General features: G+C 33.5%; 1 protein-coding gene across 2 annotated transcripts in view; it reads left to right on the plus strand.

Moving 5' to 3' along the window:
* Positions 1 to 1886: 1886 nt before the first annotated feature.
* The window catches only part of LOC128669472 (paired box protein Pax-6-like), a 35444-nt gene continuing 18456 nt past the window's right edge, over positions 1887 to 18874 (plus strand). Inside the window, exons 1-2 of one of the 2 annotated variants that reach the window (XM_053744332.2) lie at positions 1887 to 2272; positions 12429 to 12605. In XM_053744332.2, coding sequence (XP_053600307.1) covers positions 2143 to 2272; positions 12429 to 12605 — 307 coding nt within the window. In that variant the 5' untranslated portion in view covers positions 1887 to 2142. Of the gene's footprint in view, positions 2273 to 12428; positions 12627 to 18874 lie in introns of both variants that reach the window. The other variant, XM_053744331.2, reaches the window with a different exon arrangement.

The following is an 18874-nucleotide window of genomic DNA, read 5'->3' on the forward strand; positions in this document are numbered from 1 at the left end:
CTTATTTGATTATGAAATTTTAGAATTTGTAATTCCAAACAAAAATTTCCCAATAGAAATTGTAAAGACTTTCTCAAAATACATTTGTTTTAGTAGTTGGTTACTGATTTCTTTGAGAAATTTTGACTTTATTAAAAATGGAGGCAATAGTTTTGACTTTATGTAGGCTTTTTGTAAAAAATATGATTGTCTTATTTTATTATTTATTTATATTACTTTATTTTATTATTATCATTATAATGTATTTTTATTATTAAAAACGTGTAAAAAAACGTATAAAATGTTAATTTTGACATAGCCAGAATGTAACCCTCTAACCAACCCTTCTTCTTTGTTTTGTAAAATTGTGGTGTGAAACATTTATGAAAACATGCTTGGAACAAGAAACAAGCCGGGTAGCAGTATTTATCTACTTATTTCACCGCTTTATTTAGTATCAAAGGATTCGTAAGCGGGAAACCGCAGTCAATCCAGATTGTAGCAAATTAAAGAGCAGACTGTGTATTTTATGATCAAAAGAATGGCAGATACTGTGGTTGCTATTTTACGCCAGTTGCATATCGGCAAGACCTTCCGGCAATTTCACTGTAATTATAAATAAAAAAGCCGCTGTGATACCTTATAATAGTATTGGATCAAAAGATGTAAATTTATGTACTTTGTACCACTGTAATTTATAAACCAATTTGCTGTTGGTAATTGGCCGCAATTTCAGATTTAATTTCGTCTAATTATTGCCATTTCGATGTTAATTATTTCACCATATGCCGTTTCTTTTGATAAATTGTACGCAAGTACTACATACTTTGAAAAAGTACATAGGCAAACATTTATAAATTGATACAATGTTTTATAATTTATTTTTTTGTGACTGTATTAGAATAATTATTCATTGCAAATTTAGCTGCCACGTAAAATTATAAATATACTAAATTACAACAATATTTTTTTGCATTCAATTCTTTTTCAATCTATATTATTATAATTTAATTTTCACCCCAAATATAAATTCATTAAATTTTCACAATATAGTATAAATATTAAGATGTTCTCTATAAAAATAAAATGATAAAATATCAAATTACCTCGGCAGTTTACTACACTAATAAATACTTACGAAAGGGCAATAAAAAGTTCTTGATGAAAATTCAATTAGCATTCCAATACATAAGTAGGTGAGGTATATATTTTTCCACCATGTTTATTCGCCACCAACCGGCAAGTTCCCAGTGAGTCCATAAATACTTAATTGAATTGTAAAACCTGAAAATAAAGTCTTCAGTGCGAGCAGCAAAGTTTATAACAACGAGGTTGCTCTTCGAGTTAATTAGAATGGAACGCGTACGATACACTGGCCATTAGAATAGATGCTAAGCATGGTCAACTAGAACCGCAGTTAATTAACAACTTAGACAATTTACTACTCTTGTCTCTAAAACATTAAGCGATTTCACACCAGAGAGAAAGAGAGAGGTATACATTAACACCTTCGTTGCGAAGAAATGTTAAAAGATCACCTATGCTCACTACCGTAATTCTACCGGTCGGTAGAGCACCTGTCCCTTTCATGCGGTTGAAGCTTAGGCTGAACTGAACGAGTGCGAGTAGGAGTAGTTGCACTGACAGTTTCAATCATAAAGGTCCAATGTAACATTTTTACCAACGGACTAAAATGAACTGTACTACTATGAACATAAGGACAACAACTCGAAACTGACAGCATTCGAAATTTTAAATCTAAGAATGGGACGGAAGGTTGCAATGGAATCAAGCGCTGCTTTAATTTTGACGCGTTTAGAAATCAAATTAGGAATGTTAGAGTGAGAGGTGAGCGAAGTTCTATTCGGTGGAGGTAGTTTTTTGTTATTGTTTGGAAGTGGAGATTTTTTCCAAGGCGTGCGAATGGGAGTAGGCGCGCGAGTGGGCGCGCCGCCGGCACGGCAAGCGCGCTCTTCAGTGTTCTGGCTGAGCTTCGAGCGAGCGCGTGCGAGCCCAGTGCTCATCGTGTAGATCCTCCTTACCTAGACTTGAAAGGATACTAGCATAGGACTATTTACAAAGACTTTGAAAAATTGTGGGCAGTTATTGAGTGGACTTTCGGTTGGTGGTCTGGTTGGAAGAAGTTTGGGAGGTGGCTCGACCATGTTGATATCGGCGGGCAGCGGCCCCACGCCCGAGTTTTCCCCTGCATCGTGCTGCGCTTCTTGGAAAATGGAGCCGGCGCCCCCTGCAGCTGCTGCAATGTCACAGAGCCTTAATCTGTCACCAAATGGTAAGAACTTGTTTGCTACTTATAATTTTCCCGAAAGATAATACACAAAGTAAAAAGCTTTTTAAGTTCTTTACTTTTAAAAACAGAAAAGTGATTTCAAAGTTTTTATTTGTAATTAAAGCTATTTATTGAGTTGCTGCAATTATTTTATTTGTTACTGTAGAACTAATTCAAATATATTTGTAGTGTTAGTAAGTAATGACATGACACAACATTTGTCAAATCGACCCTATAAAATAATGCAACTATTTTATTGCAAGGTATTTAAATATAACAGTTCTAGAAAATTTAGTTTTGAATGGCAAATTAGCTAAACATGCTAAACAAGTTAGTTAACTTTTAAAACTATCAACTATTTTATTCCTTGTAGTTGTGTTTTACAAATATTATCATTTTTATGGAAACTTGAATAAAATGCGATATTAATCCATGGATCATTTAGTGGTACTGATCGGCCTGTGAAACACAGGTATTGTTTAGGATTCCATCTTCATATCAGTCTTCTTCATTTGTCAAGTCAATGTAATTCGAGGTTCGAAATTAGGCCTTTATTTCGTCACTTTTTCACGTCATAAAATTAAATATATTAAATATACATAAAATTTAATCTACTAGCACTTTGCAATGACCACTGTGGAGAAGAAATGTCGAAATAAACTAATTTAGATAGTTTGGCTATTCTGTCAAAAGTACAAACATTCTTGTTTTATATGTGTATATTTTCAATAATATTATAAAACACACCTCTTCATGGAATTAGTCCGCCGTTGCTATTTTTTATATATTTATTGTGTATCTGTATTTTCTTATGTTATAAAGTTATTTCAAACTAACAAATAATATAATAAGCAAGTAATTGTCAAAAAGTATACATGAGTAAGTTATGATTGTGATAGAGTGCTGATATAAACAATATAATAATCATTATTTTACTCAAACTACAGGTACAATATGTGGTTATAAAGTGTTTCTAAAATATTTTTACTTATAATTACAAATAAGAACACTATAAAAACACAGTATAAATGAAAAAAGTACAACGTTTGTCATAATATGTGGATGAAATATGGATTTTTTTATGTACCTAGTAGGGAACATTTCTATATTAATAAAGAAAGTTCTGCACGGAAATAGATAGCATGCGAGAAAATGTTTGCAGGTTAATATTATAACATAAATGGGTAAATTTAAATCTAAAAACGTTTCAATTTAAAAAAGTTGAATTGCAGGTGAATCATTCCTGTCAATTTATTTTTCATTTTCAATTTGTTGTTGGTTTATGTATTTATATGTATAAACGTATATTTCATACAGAAAAAAATTAAGTTGCGGCAATACCAAAATTATAAAATTAAATGATTTGTGACGTCACTTATAATTATAATGCACTCTGCATAATATAACAACAAATATTTATTATAATATAAATTTGGCAGCAGTCGCATTATGGGACAGCACAATTAAAACTCATTGGATTAAATTGATCAAAACTTTAAAAATAAAATAAAAATACAATACATTTTTGAACATTAAAAGTAAATAGTAGTAACTAATTCGAATTGAATAAGTAATTAACGAACATAAATAGATTAATGTGATAAATAAAAGTAAAAAACAGACATTAATTTCACCAGACTTCAGATATACTTAAATGATATACTTAACTATTTATATATTGAAAAATTTTATTAGTATGAATTTGTATTGTTATAATATATTTCTATATTTTGACGACCTCGGTGGCGCAGTGGTAAAGTTCTTGCCACTGAACCGAGAGGTCCCGGGTTCGATACCCGGTCGGGTCATGATGGAAAACGATCTTTTTCTGATTGGCCCGGGTCTTGGATGTTTATCTATATATGTATTCGTTATAAAATATAGTACCGTTGAGTTAGCATCCCATAACACAAGTTTCGAACTTACTTTGGGGCTAGCTCAATCTGTGTGGTTTGTCCTAATATATTTATTTTATTATTTCTATAACTTTTGATAATAAATATTATGTCTGAACTTACTTATTTAAAGGTTAAGAATTTAATTATTTTTATCTAGGAGTTTTTTTACTAATATACATTTTATGTTTTAAAAGTTTTCTACTGATATATTGTAGCACCAAATTAATCTATTCAAAAATATTGAGAGCTATCTACCAATAAAATTATTTAAATTGTTAAGTATATCGTTAAACCTTCTATCTAAAAACGTAAATATAACAGAGACTCGCCGATGCCCAGATAAACCCTGCGAGGGTTTTGGGGTGCGGTTTTATGATGTTGTTGGATATTATAAATTATATTGAATTCGATACATTACAAAACAATAGATTTAATATCCCGTTTTGATTATTAAATAATAGTATAATAGTGATTATGAAAGTTTAAATCGCAAAATATTCATTCTCACAAAGTCTCTTTCGCAAAATGTCACACCAGAGACTTGGATTTAAGTTTATGGATTAAAAGAAAAATATTTACAAAAGTTATGGAATGAACAAATCATAATGTCTCATCATTTTCAAAATCAGAAGATATTTATTTTTAGAATGATTATATGGCAACTTTAACTATAATTAAAATTATATCTATATACAATATATATTCTATTCAAAAACTAAGGCTAATTCCTATTTTGCTTGTATTTATTTTCAGTTATGCAACTAAGAATATATATATATGAATATATATATAGGATGGCACAACTAGTTGTGATATCAGTAGGTCCTCGATGAAAATTAAAATAATACGCCGAAGATGATTCTAAATTCGAAAATACCTGCTCGTCGTCAAGTTGTCGCGACAGAAAAAGCATGTGAGACTCGTATAGTCGCCACGGTTGTCATTTGTCATCGCTTCCAGCTGCGATGAGTGAGCGAAAATCGCCAGAGCTATAGCCGTCGTACACGACATTGTCCGCATTGTACTGCCGATCGAACTAATTAAACGGTAGATCGGTGGCTAGATAGCACGGTAGCGTTTCCGGCCGAGCTTGCTCAATATTCACCAGACAATTTAATGATACATCGTTTGAAACGTTTTGATAAACGATAGCAAACAATCGGATGGACTAAATAACACACATGTTTAGACATTTTTTATTTTAAAATTCCTGATATGCAACTTTCTCTGTATCAAGTTCGTTTTATACCTTTTAGGGCAATGGATAAATAAATAGTATAAAAAGCAATATATACCTAATCAGAAAACTTACTCGTAGTGAAATTCTCTCTCAGTGTTTTATTTTACATGATGGTTCAATATATTGTTTACTATTAATTTAATTAATGATAAATTTTTGGAATAACGTTTTATAATATATATATGGTTATTAATATAATTAGCAGAATATATGTCGAAACTTAAACATACGGGAATCAAATAACCCTAGCTGGCACGAGCAGACAATGGCGTCAATGGCTCATGAAAAAGTTACATCAAAGAGTCATTTGTCAACTAATGTCGTAGTGATACATAAAAACAAGCAATTCTATCAACGCCTGTGCATTGCTCCCATTATTTGGTCACGCTCCTGTAACATAAAATCATGATTGTTATAAATTAATGATGGTGTTAGCTCAGTAGTTCAACGTGCAAGAAGCGGGACTATAAAGTGTGTATGTCATCGGTTTTTAACATACTACGCGCAATTGTCAATTGTTGTCTGTTGGAAAAACTCCTCCTCATCAAGCAATGTGATTGACGTGAAGTTTATAGCCAGGTGGACATTATAAGAGTCAGTGGTTTTTTTTTAAATAAGTAGACTGTAATAGCAGTTTAGCTTCGGGATAGAAGAAAGATGAAGAAAACGATACTATTAAAATAATAATGAAACCAATAAATTGGTATTATTATTTATTTATGCATTGGAAAAATATTCCAATATTAATATACTTATTTTGATATATTTTATCGTAACATTAAGTATATTTATTTGAAAACAACAAAAAGCATTTGTGTTTACTTTGACTCATAGTCATACATAGATATATATTTTCATTGACTCTGTATAATGTAGAGGTATTTCACGTCAATTCCATACAGGGCGTGTGTGATCAGGTGTGTTAATAAATATAATTAACATTTAAATGGTGATCACGCATAATAATCAGATGGCTTTGTAAACTGCGACGATGCTCCTTAATTAGTAGATAATAGAAACAATGTATTAATGAGGCATAAAGTCGGCTAAGACATTCAGACGGCGTTAATGAATAAACTGAGAACACTTGTTCACTGAGAGGGAGACGCGTGACGCAAGCGGTGAATACCAAATGGGCACCAAGCCATGAAAACAGCATACCTCCATTTCATTATTCTACTTATATTTTACCGACACTTACACAATAGACGTTAGAAACGGACCTAAAATTCTATAAGTACCAAATACTTTAAAGTAGCAACAAGTTTAATATTGGGTTGGTAAGTTTTTAGTTTTGTTATTATAGAACTAACTTTTTAGTTTTGTTATGAATAGTGAAAATGTAGGTATTGCAATAGATCCTTTATTATAGATTCCATCTTATCTTCCTGTAGCAGTGTCTATCAAAAGGGTTTGGCTAAATATGCTGTATTTTAATTCTACCTAGTTGCTTTGGAAGAACATAAATGAGATCAAACTTTGTTTAAATTACATAAAGCTAAACCACACATTACTTAATACTTAACAGAGCTAAACTAAATCGCCGCTCAAATATTAGGCAGTTTATTTTGTGGACAAAAAAATTATAAAAAATCGTATGTCAGTTCCAATATTACATAAAACAATGTTTATCACTATAATATATTTCTTTATTGTTTTATATACAATTATTAAAATTATGCCAAATTTATTTTGATTTATGTATCGAAAGCTTACTTCCGTTGCCTGCACTACCGCTGCCGCTGATCCGACTATTAAATCTTCGACAATCGGCCCATTGAATATGCAACAGCTTTTTAAAGTTATAATCCCAGGGTTAAATCTGCTTTGGTTCTGTCATTGTCATTTGTAGGTACCTATACTTTGAATATTGCCAAGGTCAGATTTGTTCAGGGTCATCTAAGGACCTCTCAAGCCGGGGCCCCAACTCGAGAGGCCGTCAGAAAAGGAGGACCCCTTATTTTTATACGAATGATGAATCGAATCGAAATCGATAAGATTCGAATTTGACTTTAATACTTTCTTCCTTAAGTTTTTGGAGAAAATTAAAAACATAAATTAAAGAAAAATAGTTTACTACTGACGTAGATTTAAATAAGACAGGTGATCGCGCACGATTCGCGCATTAGACCGATATACCCTGAAAAACAAGTGCGCGAAGAAAAAATGGTCACTGGTTAGTTTCTAGGGCACCCTTTCAGCTTGAAGGCCCAAGGCTTCGTACGACACTATCCAGCTTCCGGTAGCTCCTGCCACGCTTTGTTCACATGTAGGTGGACATGTAATGGCTGAATTCCCTATTACATTTCACGAATGCACCACCAGCAAATCTTTAATGGGGCTATGTTACAATCGGAAATGTGGAAAATCGTTTATTTGGTGCAATAGAATACAAAATTGAACCGAAATTACAAAGAAATACATACGTACGAATATGAACATTGAAAACATAACACTCTTTTTTTGGGTGAAATATTATGATTATTACAGTTAGAGTATTTTTGTTTGACGAATGTATTATCTTATTTATTTCAGTGGCTCAGGATAGTCTCTTCCATAATCTAACTTCGGTGGAAAAATAAAATAAAATGGTCATAAAAAAAAAGAAAAATTTTCGTCTATATATTTTTACAATGGTAATAAATAACATTGCCGTAGGTATATGCATAGCATTTTAAATGGCCTTATATAGGTAATGCGACACAAATGCATTGAACACTTACTCCAAATTAATTAATGGTTTATGCCCAAAAGAAATGAATATTTGAATGGGTTTGGTATATCACATTTTTTAATTCAAAGTCACTAAAATTATGCTCCAAGATGTAAAAATTTTAAAACTGTTAATTAATGATCATATTACTTTCAAATAATTTAGGATTGAATACTACAACTACAAATAAATAATATCTCATCTAACATAATCTTCGTTGATATCAAAAATATGCACGCACAGCTTAGCAATATCACAGTGGACATTTTAGTGGCATGTGGAACTATTTGATTTTATTGGAAACCCGAGCTGGCTCTAGCCACGTCGATATTACAAAGTAGCAAGATATGTGCATGTGCGCTGATCAAATCAATCGATTAAATATTTATCGACTGAGTTGGACGGGTCAAGATCATTGGAATCAGAACTTAGATTTTTAATTAAGTAAACTTTTTATTTAAAGAATAGACACTCATTAAACCACGAAGGTTTGTGTGGACGCACTACAATCGACTAAGTAAATACATTTTGCATGGTCTTTGACATCTTTGATTGACAGACCATTGACTCGCTTATCATCCTTGAGGATATCAAGCCAGCACTTCATTTGCCGGCCAGAATAATAGTTTGAATAAACGAATATACTTTGAATAAACTATACAAAAAAAAAAACGATAGTCGAATTTCGTCGACCGCATTCGTGGTCGTTGTTTATAAACAGTACATGTACCTATGTACATTATGCTGGCCGTCGACAAATTGATGACACATTGTCCCCAAATGTAATTAAATATTCGAGATTAGCATACAAAAATCATTATAACCCATTGCTGAACTATGTAATTAAGTAGTTACCGCTATGGTAAAACTTGGCAAAGTTTGATGAGACAATTTAAATATTCAATTGATCAATTGATTTTCTTATCTTAATAATGGTAATAGTTCCTTGTTTTTCAATGACAAGCTTTAAAGGCTCAAGTCCAAATATGACAATTGACGTAAAAACATGACGAAGGCTAACACGCAAAGGTCTAATGAATAAATTAAAAAATCAATGTCTATTTGAGGGACCATTGCACAGACCGAGTAATTATATAGGTAACAAATGTCTTGCAATGCCATTCGCGGCCTCGGCCGGCCTAGGCAAATCCAAAAGATGGCTCGATGTCTTCAGGGTATCCCCTAGTTGTCAGACCATTGACACGCATATCATATGCGTGCCGACGGTCAAAAACTAAGAATATCGATGATAATATCTTGAAAATCGTATAATCAAAAAATTCGTAATTTTTTTGATCTAAACAATGTCTTCTTTTTGCTTCTTATAGCAAGATAATAATAAAAGCTTTTTTAATAAAAATATCATTTTTGACACAAGCTTTTATTGTTGCCAGAGAGATCTTATTGCATTTGTGTGACAAAAAAGTCATATCCGTGCAGTAAACCGTTGAGGAGTTCCCACGTCTAGAGCCAGTCCTAGGTGTACCATTTGGTCATGCTTATCATAACAATGCATTGTCATTCGAACTAAACGTGTGTACAAAATTTCAGCTCAATCGGATGAAGATATCTGCTTCAAAATTGAGTTGCACGATTCCACCCCAGACATAAGGACATAGGGACATAGCGACATACATTTCAAGTTAAATAAAAGCCTGCAAAAATAGATTATCTGTTGCGCTCTAAATATAATAAATAGTAAGTCTCTAGAACGAAGGTAGTAGATATAGCAAGACATAATAATAACGAAAAACGAAAGATAAGATTTATAGGAATTATAAGAATTTTATGCTCAATTTAAACCGGAAGTACAATACCTCAATTTTGATGCAGATTCCACTAAGAACGGTCTTTTACTTAAATCAAATGCATAATGCATATGTAATGAGGTCAATCAAAAAACAAAAACATGCTTTTGCTTGCATAAAGGGCACCTATAGACGTTCACTTATATTGAAATTTTTGCGATAGACAGTAATTTTACGGTGTATGGAGTATTTAATAGCTGCAAGATACTTACAACAGGCGATATATTTTTTGCATAAAAAAGGTAGGTAGGTAACATGCAGTCTTAACCATAGATTTTGTAGTTATAAGTATTTATCGAAGTATGTATTTAAATTTTAACTTAAAAAAATTGCCAATCTAATGTGATCCAATAATGATTTCAAATATGTAAATGAGCTAATTGAACAATCCGACTATCTGTTCATATTATAAAATTCTAACAAATAGTTAAAAAGAAGCCATTAATGCTTAGAAGTGTCGGTCAATAAATAAGAATGACGACCATGTGCCGGAGTCAACGCCAGTCAATACATTCTAATCAGTGATTTATTGCCACTAATCCTCACTTGAGCACAAATAAGCTATCTTGTCGACTTAATGTTGTATCAGCCCAAGCGTGAAACTCCCGCGCAACACTAAGTGGTCCTTCCAGTTTCCACTCGAAATATTTTAATAAGGCCTCACTGCTCACGCACCCAAATAAAAACACACACACGCACTCACCGACACGAATGAACATCTTTAAAACTTCGACTTTTTCATTCCAATTTATTTATAATAGTAGCGACACTAACGAATCTACATTTTTGCTCTAAACGGTGTTAATTTATTGACCGTGGGCAGATAATATCACTTTTTTCTCCCATTATTAAAGCCATTACACAAGAAATTATACGTCGAAGTCCAGTCCTGAGTGCCCGATCAAATGCCTCTGTAAAAGGAGTATATGTTTTAATACATTCAGCATAAGATAGAAATTTAAATGAGGGCATAATAAAAGTCAATAATACCTTCGTTGACGAAATCACCTTATTGACTCGCTAATAAAAAGTGTTAAGTTATGGCGAAGTTATACCACTTGCATTAATTCCGATGCTTAACCTGATAAACAAATTATAGTATATTAAGTTAATAGCTTAATTTATAATTGAATGTGTTGCGATGTATACATAAGTAAGCATTGTTACGGTTGGTGTTTAGCATATCTGGTAGATATTAGGGACAAATTGCTTTCATATCTAATCTGAACCACGCAGCACGTTTTTAAGAAACTTTTATTTTTGAATAAACTCAAGTTTATGTATTTTTGATACAGTTGTAGATCCAAGTTGATTTTATAATACAAACTGAATTTATTTCCTACACGCAAAGTGAAATATTCAAAATATTAAAGGGCGTCATAGTCTATCATTGTCGTGGAAAATGATAGTTGGAATTCTATTGAACGGTGTGGAACAAGTTTAGCTTGTAATTTTAGTCAATGGTTGCCAATATGTAAATATTTAATTGCAAAATAGTATTTTTATTACCTATTGTTGTGTTAGTGTCTGATAATTTATTCCTTATTACTTAGGTATTAAATAACAACCTAAAATAGTGTCATTATTTTTTCTATTTAAAGTGCCATTATTCCATCGAATTACAAAAAAATTGAATTCTATGGCTCTTGTGACCTTTTAAAAAAACGCATGAATACAGATTAACAAAATCCAAGTAAATAGGAATGCCAGATTGCTTTCCTAGAGGCTACAAGTCATTAAAGAAATGTAAAAAGTTTACACTGCCACCTTTGTCACAACAATACGACGTCTTCGTCTCAAATCCACTCTCATTTGTTGATCCCATGATGGCTTCATTTAAATCCAGTTTTTGATAATGATTGTATTTTGAGATCTGGAACTCTTATTTCTTGACATTTTGTTACTTCTAGTATAACTCTATATTTTTGCGTGGCTGACTTACTTCATTGGAAATGCTCAAAAAAATTAATAGTGGTTCAGTTATTTCAGAATTTTCTTGATTTGTAATCAATAAAACGGATTCATACAAGCCGCTAAGCTAGCAATTCACAACGAGGAAAATATAGACTTATTAGTGTTGTATGTGCGAGGAAAACATTTTCCTGATTTCATATTACTTGGTATAGTTATAACTGAAATATTTCTTGTTTCAATAGGTAAAATAATTTCGTATTTACAGAACCCATGAATCACTTTATTTCGCTCCTTGCGCGTTCCTGGTTACATTGGGAGCTGTAAAGATGTGTAGCCAGGGTTCAGCATATAAAATATACTGGGCCGTGATTTTATATGTGCCTGCCAGACGTTATCCCTTCTTGAGAATGTAATTGTTGCCTGATAGCTTATAAGATCTTTTAGTCGCCTCGTATAATATCTAAGGGGGCATATTGAGTAGTTCTATTCTAGGGCGGGACCTCATGCTTCAGGACCGTAAAGTTTAGTACCCACATTCAGTTTATCTAGAAAATAAACATGATCATATCTATTTTTTAATTTTCAGTGCCTGTATCGCCGTCATCGTCCGGGGGCGGTGCTGGCGGCGGCAGCGGCACCCCCCTCTACCCCGGCGCGGCGTCACACCCACTCTCATCCCTGCTATCACAACAAAGGCTGCTGGAGCTCTCCCGGTTTGGCCTGAGGCACTACGACATCGCCCACCACGTGCTATCTCAGCAAGGTGCTGTTACCAAACTGCTTGGTAAGCAAGTCTTGTCCTTGGTCAAGTCAGCCTGTAAAATGGAATGAAGGCTATTGTTTCTTCATTCTTTATTTGTCGTTACCGGCTAGTAAGATCTTGACACTATGGCTGACCTTTAAAAACCTGCTCACATACACACAACATAAACGGTCTTGGACCTTACTCTAGACACCAGCGCCCCTAGCGAAAAATTCAATCACGATATCCCACATGGCTTTGTATATGAACAATGGAGGCTTATATGTAAAAAGAAAATTTTATACGGCAGATAATTTTATTTAATTCAGTTAGGCGCGTTCAATTATTTTAAACGATCTGGACTTATTAAAACTTCATATTTTTTGTATTGATATCCATTTTAAGGGTATCATAATAATCGACGCATTGGTGAAATAATCATTTAATTGCAGTAAGTTATGAGCTCAATATTTGGTTCACAGTGAGAGCTGTAATTATCGATAACTACCTTTGGTATTGCATTTATGAAGTGCTAGCTGCACTCCGGGACTTGGCTCCCGTGTGAATTTTGGTTTAATAAGTAAAACGAAATTGCACCGAAATCATTCCAGTAGAATTTTCGTGATTTATGCACAAACATCCAAACTTTCGCGTAACATTAGTAGGATATGCATACGTAATTGTTGACAGGCCTTATTTCAATTCTATGGCATAACATCGTTTCATATAATATTTTATTTTCCATTATAATGCACAATACTCACAATAGGAATATGTTCTTTATTTTCTTTTATTATAGTTGAAACTTGTGTGTGTAAAATGAAAAAGTTAGAAATTACCGTCTTAGGATAATTGATAAGTGAACTTCTGCTTACAGTGCCTAGTGGGTATCATTTACTCTGTAATTAGCGTATATATTATTTATAGAGCAGTAGGTGGGCACTCTTGTGTGTTGTATTGATTTATATACACGGCAGCGCCTGCCGGGAACTAAGTTATTTGCAGTAATTGCTCTGAATGATCAATATGGCCGCCGTACGTAACTTGCGCAGTTGACCTAAAACGAACAATTTCCTTTTACAGTTAAATTTATGCCATTGATAAATTACGCTTCTCTAATTTAACTTGCACATTTGAGTTCAATAAATTGTCTAGACAAATAAATATTTGGATAATTATAACTTGGTTTTAAGAAGCGTATTATAAGCAATTGTTCGTTTTTTCGGTATATTATTTATATAACTTCATACCGAATGTAGTACTTATGTACGACATTATATTTTATCATTTTTCTTATCGGAAAAGCTACTATAATTCTCAAATTTAATCATATGCAGCAGCTTTTGCGTACAGATTGCCTTTTTTCGTAATGGTTTTTGTGCTCTGTAAATGGCAAATAAACAAATTTTATTTCTTTCATTGCCGATTATCGGATGCATAAATTATACGCGAGCATATATTGACAACTAGGTAATTTGTCTAAAGAGGCTTGAGCACGGTTGGTATTTATCTGCGCGCTAATAACACGGTCAGCGCAGAAATCTCAATCGCTATTAATCAATGATAAGATATCGAGCGACGAAAGCTGCTATTGACGAAAGCTTAGATCCTAATCGATTCATAAAACTTGCTGCGTGTTAATTATAAGCCACTGCACTGCGGCGGGATGCGCCTGCGCCGGCCGCCGCCGCGAGCATTCGCTCAGTCTGATGTGAGAACTATCTCTCATCGGTGATTCTTCAAAACCACAACCCTTTATTTCACCGTTTCCTTTACAATTATCACGGCTGTATTTATACTCGTACAATATTTAATTAAGTGTTCGCTGCGAATAAAACCATAAAGGATATCGAAATGCATAATGCGCATCCTTTCATAAACCTTTTCTTTGTTGTGGAGCCAATTTGTCAAAAGGCAGACGAAGAATTATTTCAGTAGGGAGTAATTTTAAGTGGCTTGTAATTTGTATGTCCGTCCGTGAGGACAAACAATGAAGTCGGAGTTAATTAGTGCTTTAATATTATAGTTTGTTTTAACCGGAGCGTGAGTTTACTGCGACAGTGCAGGACACTTTAGTTGTATCGAGGCGATTTCGAAAATTAGATCTGTGTGGTGTGTTATTAGACACATGCTTACTTTGTGTTTGCCCAGGACTCGTGAACGAACGATTTCAAAAGCACTGATGCGTTCATCTGACCATCCTATATAATTTTACGCCGTTTGAACGCAAATATTACTAAGAGTTATAAGTGTAACTTCTTTCATACCGGGATTAAATTGTTGGTTTGTACCTTCTGAATTATTTTAACCGTTTAATATTAGTATATTATAATACTAATTGGCTTATTATGTCATTTTTGTTTGGTCTAAATATGGCCTGACATTATGATTGAGTGTGCTCATCAGTTTCTAAAAGTAGCATGTTATGTATAGGGTTGACCTACGTTTTACAATTGCAATAATGAATCATTGCTTGTATAACTTTATTTTGTATAGCAACAGAAAACCTAGATTTATAATACCCCTATATTATTTAGTATACACGATTGCAGTTGCGCTGTCATGATTTCTGTAACTCGTACTTATGAACGTGATTAGAAAACGAGTGACAGAAATACATGAGCGAATGTTGTCAATCAATTTTCGCCCGTGGTTGTTTCGTAACGTCACATGCCCGTTCCCACGGAAGCCTGCGTTCCGCCGTGGGCCGTCATGTCCCACCACTTAGGTACGTGTTTACCATAGGTACACCTTAGCTCAAATGTTATTATCTAGCCTAAACAATTTCCAAGCTGACGGCATGGAAATGGGCACGCATAAATAACTTGCCATGGTCAAGTTTGAGTATTAAATTGGCGGTTAGTAAACTGATGGATAAATTACTTTTGTCTTCTTAGCATAGCGTGTTTGAATTTCTATGGGAGGTAAGAAATGTTGTTGTTGAATGACAGTTTTCATTTTAGGTCTCTCTATAATTGATATCTGTGATTGATTTCAATTCATGGAGTGAGTACATATAATTAAAGAATAATTATTTGATTAAAATGTTAAAGGTAGTATTGGGGACAAAATCAAACAGTACTTTAGTTTAAATGAATTTTTTATAGATGTCGCACATGCTTTTTAACTCATTTTTGTTGTTTTATGTCTACTGTTTGTACTCTAGATAACAACCGGATTCAGACACAGAGTAATTTCATATTAAAACTGCCATTTTATTTGGATATTACCAAAATTTGTAGAGGTTAATGATACCTAGTCAAGAAGATTGTCCGCGGATGGCCGCGGCGAGTAATGAAGTCGTATTTAGGCTTTGGTCCTATAATCAAAATTGAATTACCACGGTTGACATTCTTGCTTCACTACAGACTTTTTCTTTTTCTGCTCCAATTCTCGTAGGCTAATTTGAATTTTTAATGGTTCTTACTATCGATGGAATGTTATTTTTAGATTAGTATGTAGTCTGTCGCACAGATCTATCAATTACGCTCTGTAATAACACGGCAGGTGATGTTATTATACTTTAACGCCGGCTAGAGTACGATTTCCGCGATAATTTAGTGTTTTAATAAAATATCGAGTCAACGGCAACAATTTTGTTAGACGCTCTGCACGATAGAGTTATTATGGAATTATATGTAGATACAATAGGGTGTAGCAGTTTTTCTTGACAAAGAATTTTTGGCATACAAAATATGGTTGTTTCTTTCACTAAAAACAAAATATTAAACAACTTTACTCCAATTTTTATACTTAGTTTGAAATTAAGTTATTAATTCACACGAGGCATACTCACAACAGTTTAAAACTGCTGCATTCTAGAAATTATTTATTATGAAATTTTATGGTTTAAAAATTAATTGAAGATAATAATTTAAATGTTTATAACATATTTGTAAAGCCTATTTGGCTTTTGTTTTGAGAAATAATTATTCTTACATTTATGCATCACAAATAAATAGCTCCTAAAATTTTTTTCGGTAGGTTGAGAAGTTGTTGAACTTAGATAGTTCTTCTTCTTCTTGACACATCAGCTGAAGAGGTAGAAAATATTATAGATTCTTTAAGATACGACTGCGCTGTTGGCTGGGATGATGTCTCTTCAACATTTATAAAACGTAACAAAAAAATATTAACTCCCCTTATCACCCACATCTGCAATATCTCCCTATCCTCCGGTATCTTTCCGTCAGCTTTCAAGAAAGCTGTAATCCACCCCATATATAAAAGTGGAGCGAAAGATCTTCCTAGCAACTACCGGCCTATATCCATTCTCCCGGCTCTTTCTAAAATTCTAGAGCGCCTCATTAATATCCGGCTCAAATCTTACCTTGAAGCGCATTCCATCCTCTCCACTAACCAATATGGCTTTCGCACAGGAAGATCTACAAACGACGCTGTTAATGAGTTGACTGACACTATAGTTAGAAATCTTGATAAGGGTAACAAGTGCGCAGGCCTGTTTTTGGATTTTTCCAAGGCCTTCGATACCGTCTCGATCTCTAACCTTCTGAAAAAGCTGGATTCTATAGGTGTAAGAGGTACTCAACTGAAACTCTTCGAAAGCTACTTGACTGATCGATCTCAATGTGTGTCTATAAACAACAAAGTAAGCTCTGACCTTCCCATTCAGTATGGAGTTCCTCAGGGAAGTATCCTGGGCCCCACACTATTTTTAGTCTATATTAACGACCTGTTTTCTCTAAATATTTCTCACTGTAAAGTCATATCTTACGCAGATGACACTGCACTACTATTTTTTGCAAAATCTTGGGAAGATACATACCGTCACGCTCAGATTGGCTTAAACTCTGTTTCAAATTGGCTACTACACAACCTTTTAACACTAAATGTCCAAAAAACCCAACTTATAAACTTCTCTATATATAACTTAGTCTCCCATCGTAATGCTATTGCGAAACTATCAATTACTGCTCACTCACATTTTGACCATAACAACACTTGTTTTTGTACTCCCCTAACTCCTTCTGCATCTGTGAAATACCTAGGTATTGTATTGGACCAAAATCTAAACTTTAGATTACATGTTAATGCTATGGCTGGCAGAATTCGCAAACTAATATATATATTTAAAAAATTAAGACATGTGGCACACCCAAAGATCGTGAAAATGGCTTATATTGCCTTAGGACAGTCGTTACTTACATATTGTATAAGCTCCTGGGGAGGAGCGTGCAAGACCATATTAATTAAACTTGAAAGAGCTCAACGAGCTCTTCTCAAGGTCTGTACCTCCAAACCATTTTTATATCCTACATTCCAACTATACCAATATTGTGAAGTATTATCTGTCCGACAGCTATACATCCTGCGGGTCATTACTCAACAGCACGGGAATACTCGTCATAACCCGAACCTACGTAACCGTCTTGTAGCTACCTCTTCTCTCTTCTCTACGAAATTCGCACATAGATTTCCTTGTTTTACCGGACCCTTTTTATACAACAATGCTCACTCAAAATTAGCTTTGGTAACACTTTCTACCTTCTCTTGTAAAAAATCTATCCATAATTATTTGTTTTCCCTTAATTACGACGAAACGGAAAATCTTCTACATCCTCTTATCTGATTCGTTATTTATTTATGTTGGTACGTATCTTATGTTTACATGACTTATTTCATATTACACATTACTGTAGATCTTTAAATTTTTACTAATTTTTAACCCTCATTCTGAATGACAAGTTATGCGTCACTCTTTATAATTTAGCTCGTAAGTTCATACTAATCATCCTTAAAACTGTAATCCTTCAGAAATTGTAATACTAATGAAATGTATGTACCTAATTCTAATTCTAAGCTGTAAGAGCATGGCGCACTGTTACACAGGCTTGAGTCTTTAACAGACGCCAGTCTCCACCAATATTTTCTATGTTTTTTGTAATTTTTCTGTGCCTATGGAGACGAAATAAATACTTTTTTACTTTTACTTTTTTACTAGATATCATTAATATCAACATACCTTGCTAGTATAAATATAAATACGAATTTCCTGTAGTAATATGGCATGCAATACGTATATTGCAATATCCACTTGAATTTGCTGTATACCAATATTTAATTGCTTATATGAGTGTAACCGAGAACTACGTCGATATTCAATACAGCCTATCATTCATTACATCGACCATCATTAACGTTGCCTTAAATCGAGGCTATCCATGCCTAGGCCTAAATGCCAAAATATCGATTCTATAGAAATTACCTTATGATTTTAAAAAATCACTCCTAAGCTCTCTTTTGGATTATTCAATATTGTTCATATGATG

The sequence above is a fragment of the Plodia interpunctella genome, chromosome 4 (assembly GCF_027563975.2).
Source record: "Plodia interpunctella isolate USDA-ARS_2022_Savannah chromosome 4, ilPloInte3.2, whole genome shotgun sequence".
In the NCBI taxonomy this organism is placed as follows: domain Eukaryota; kingdom Metazoa; phylum Arthropoda; class Insecta; order Lepidoptera; family Pyralidae; genus Plodia; species Plodia interpunctella.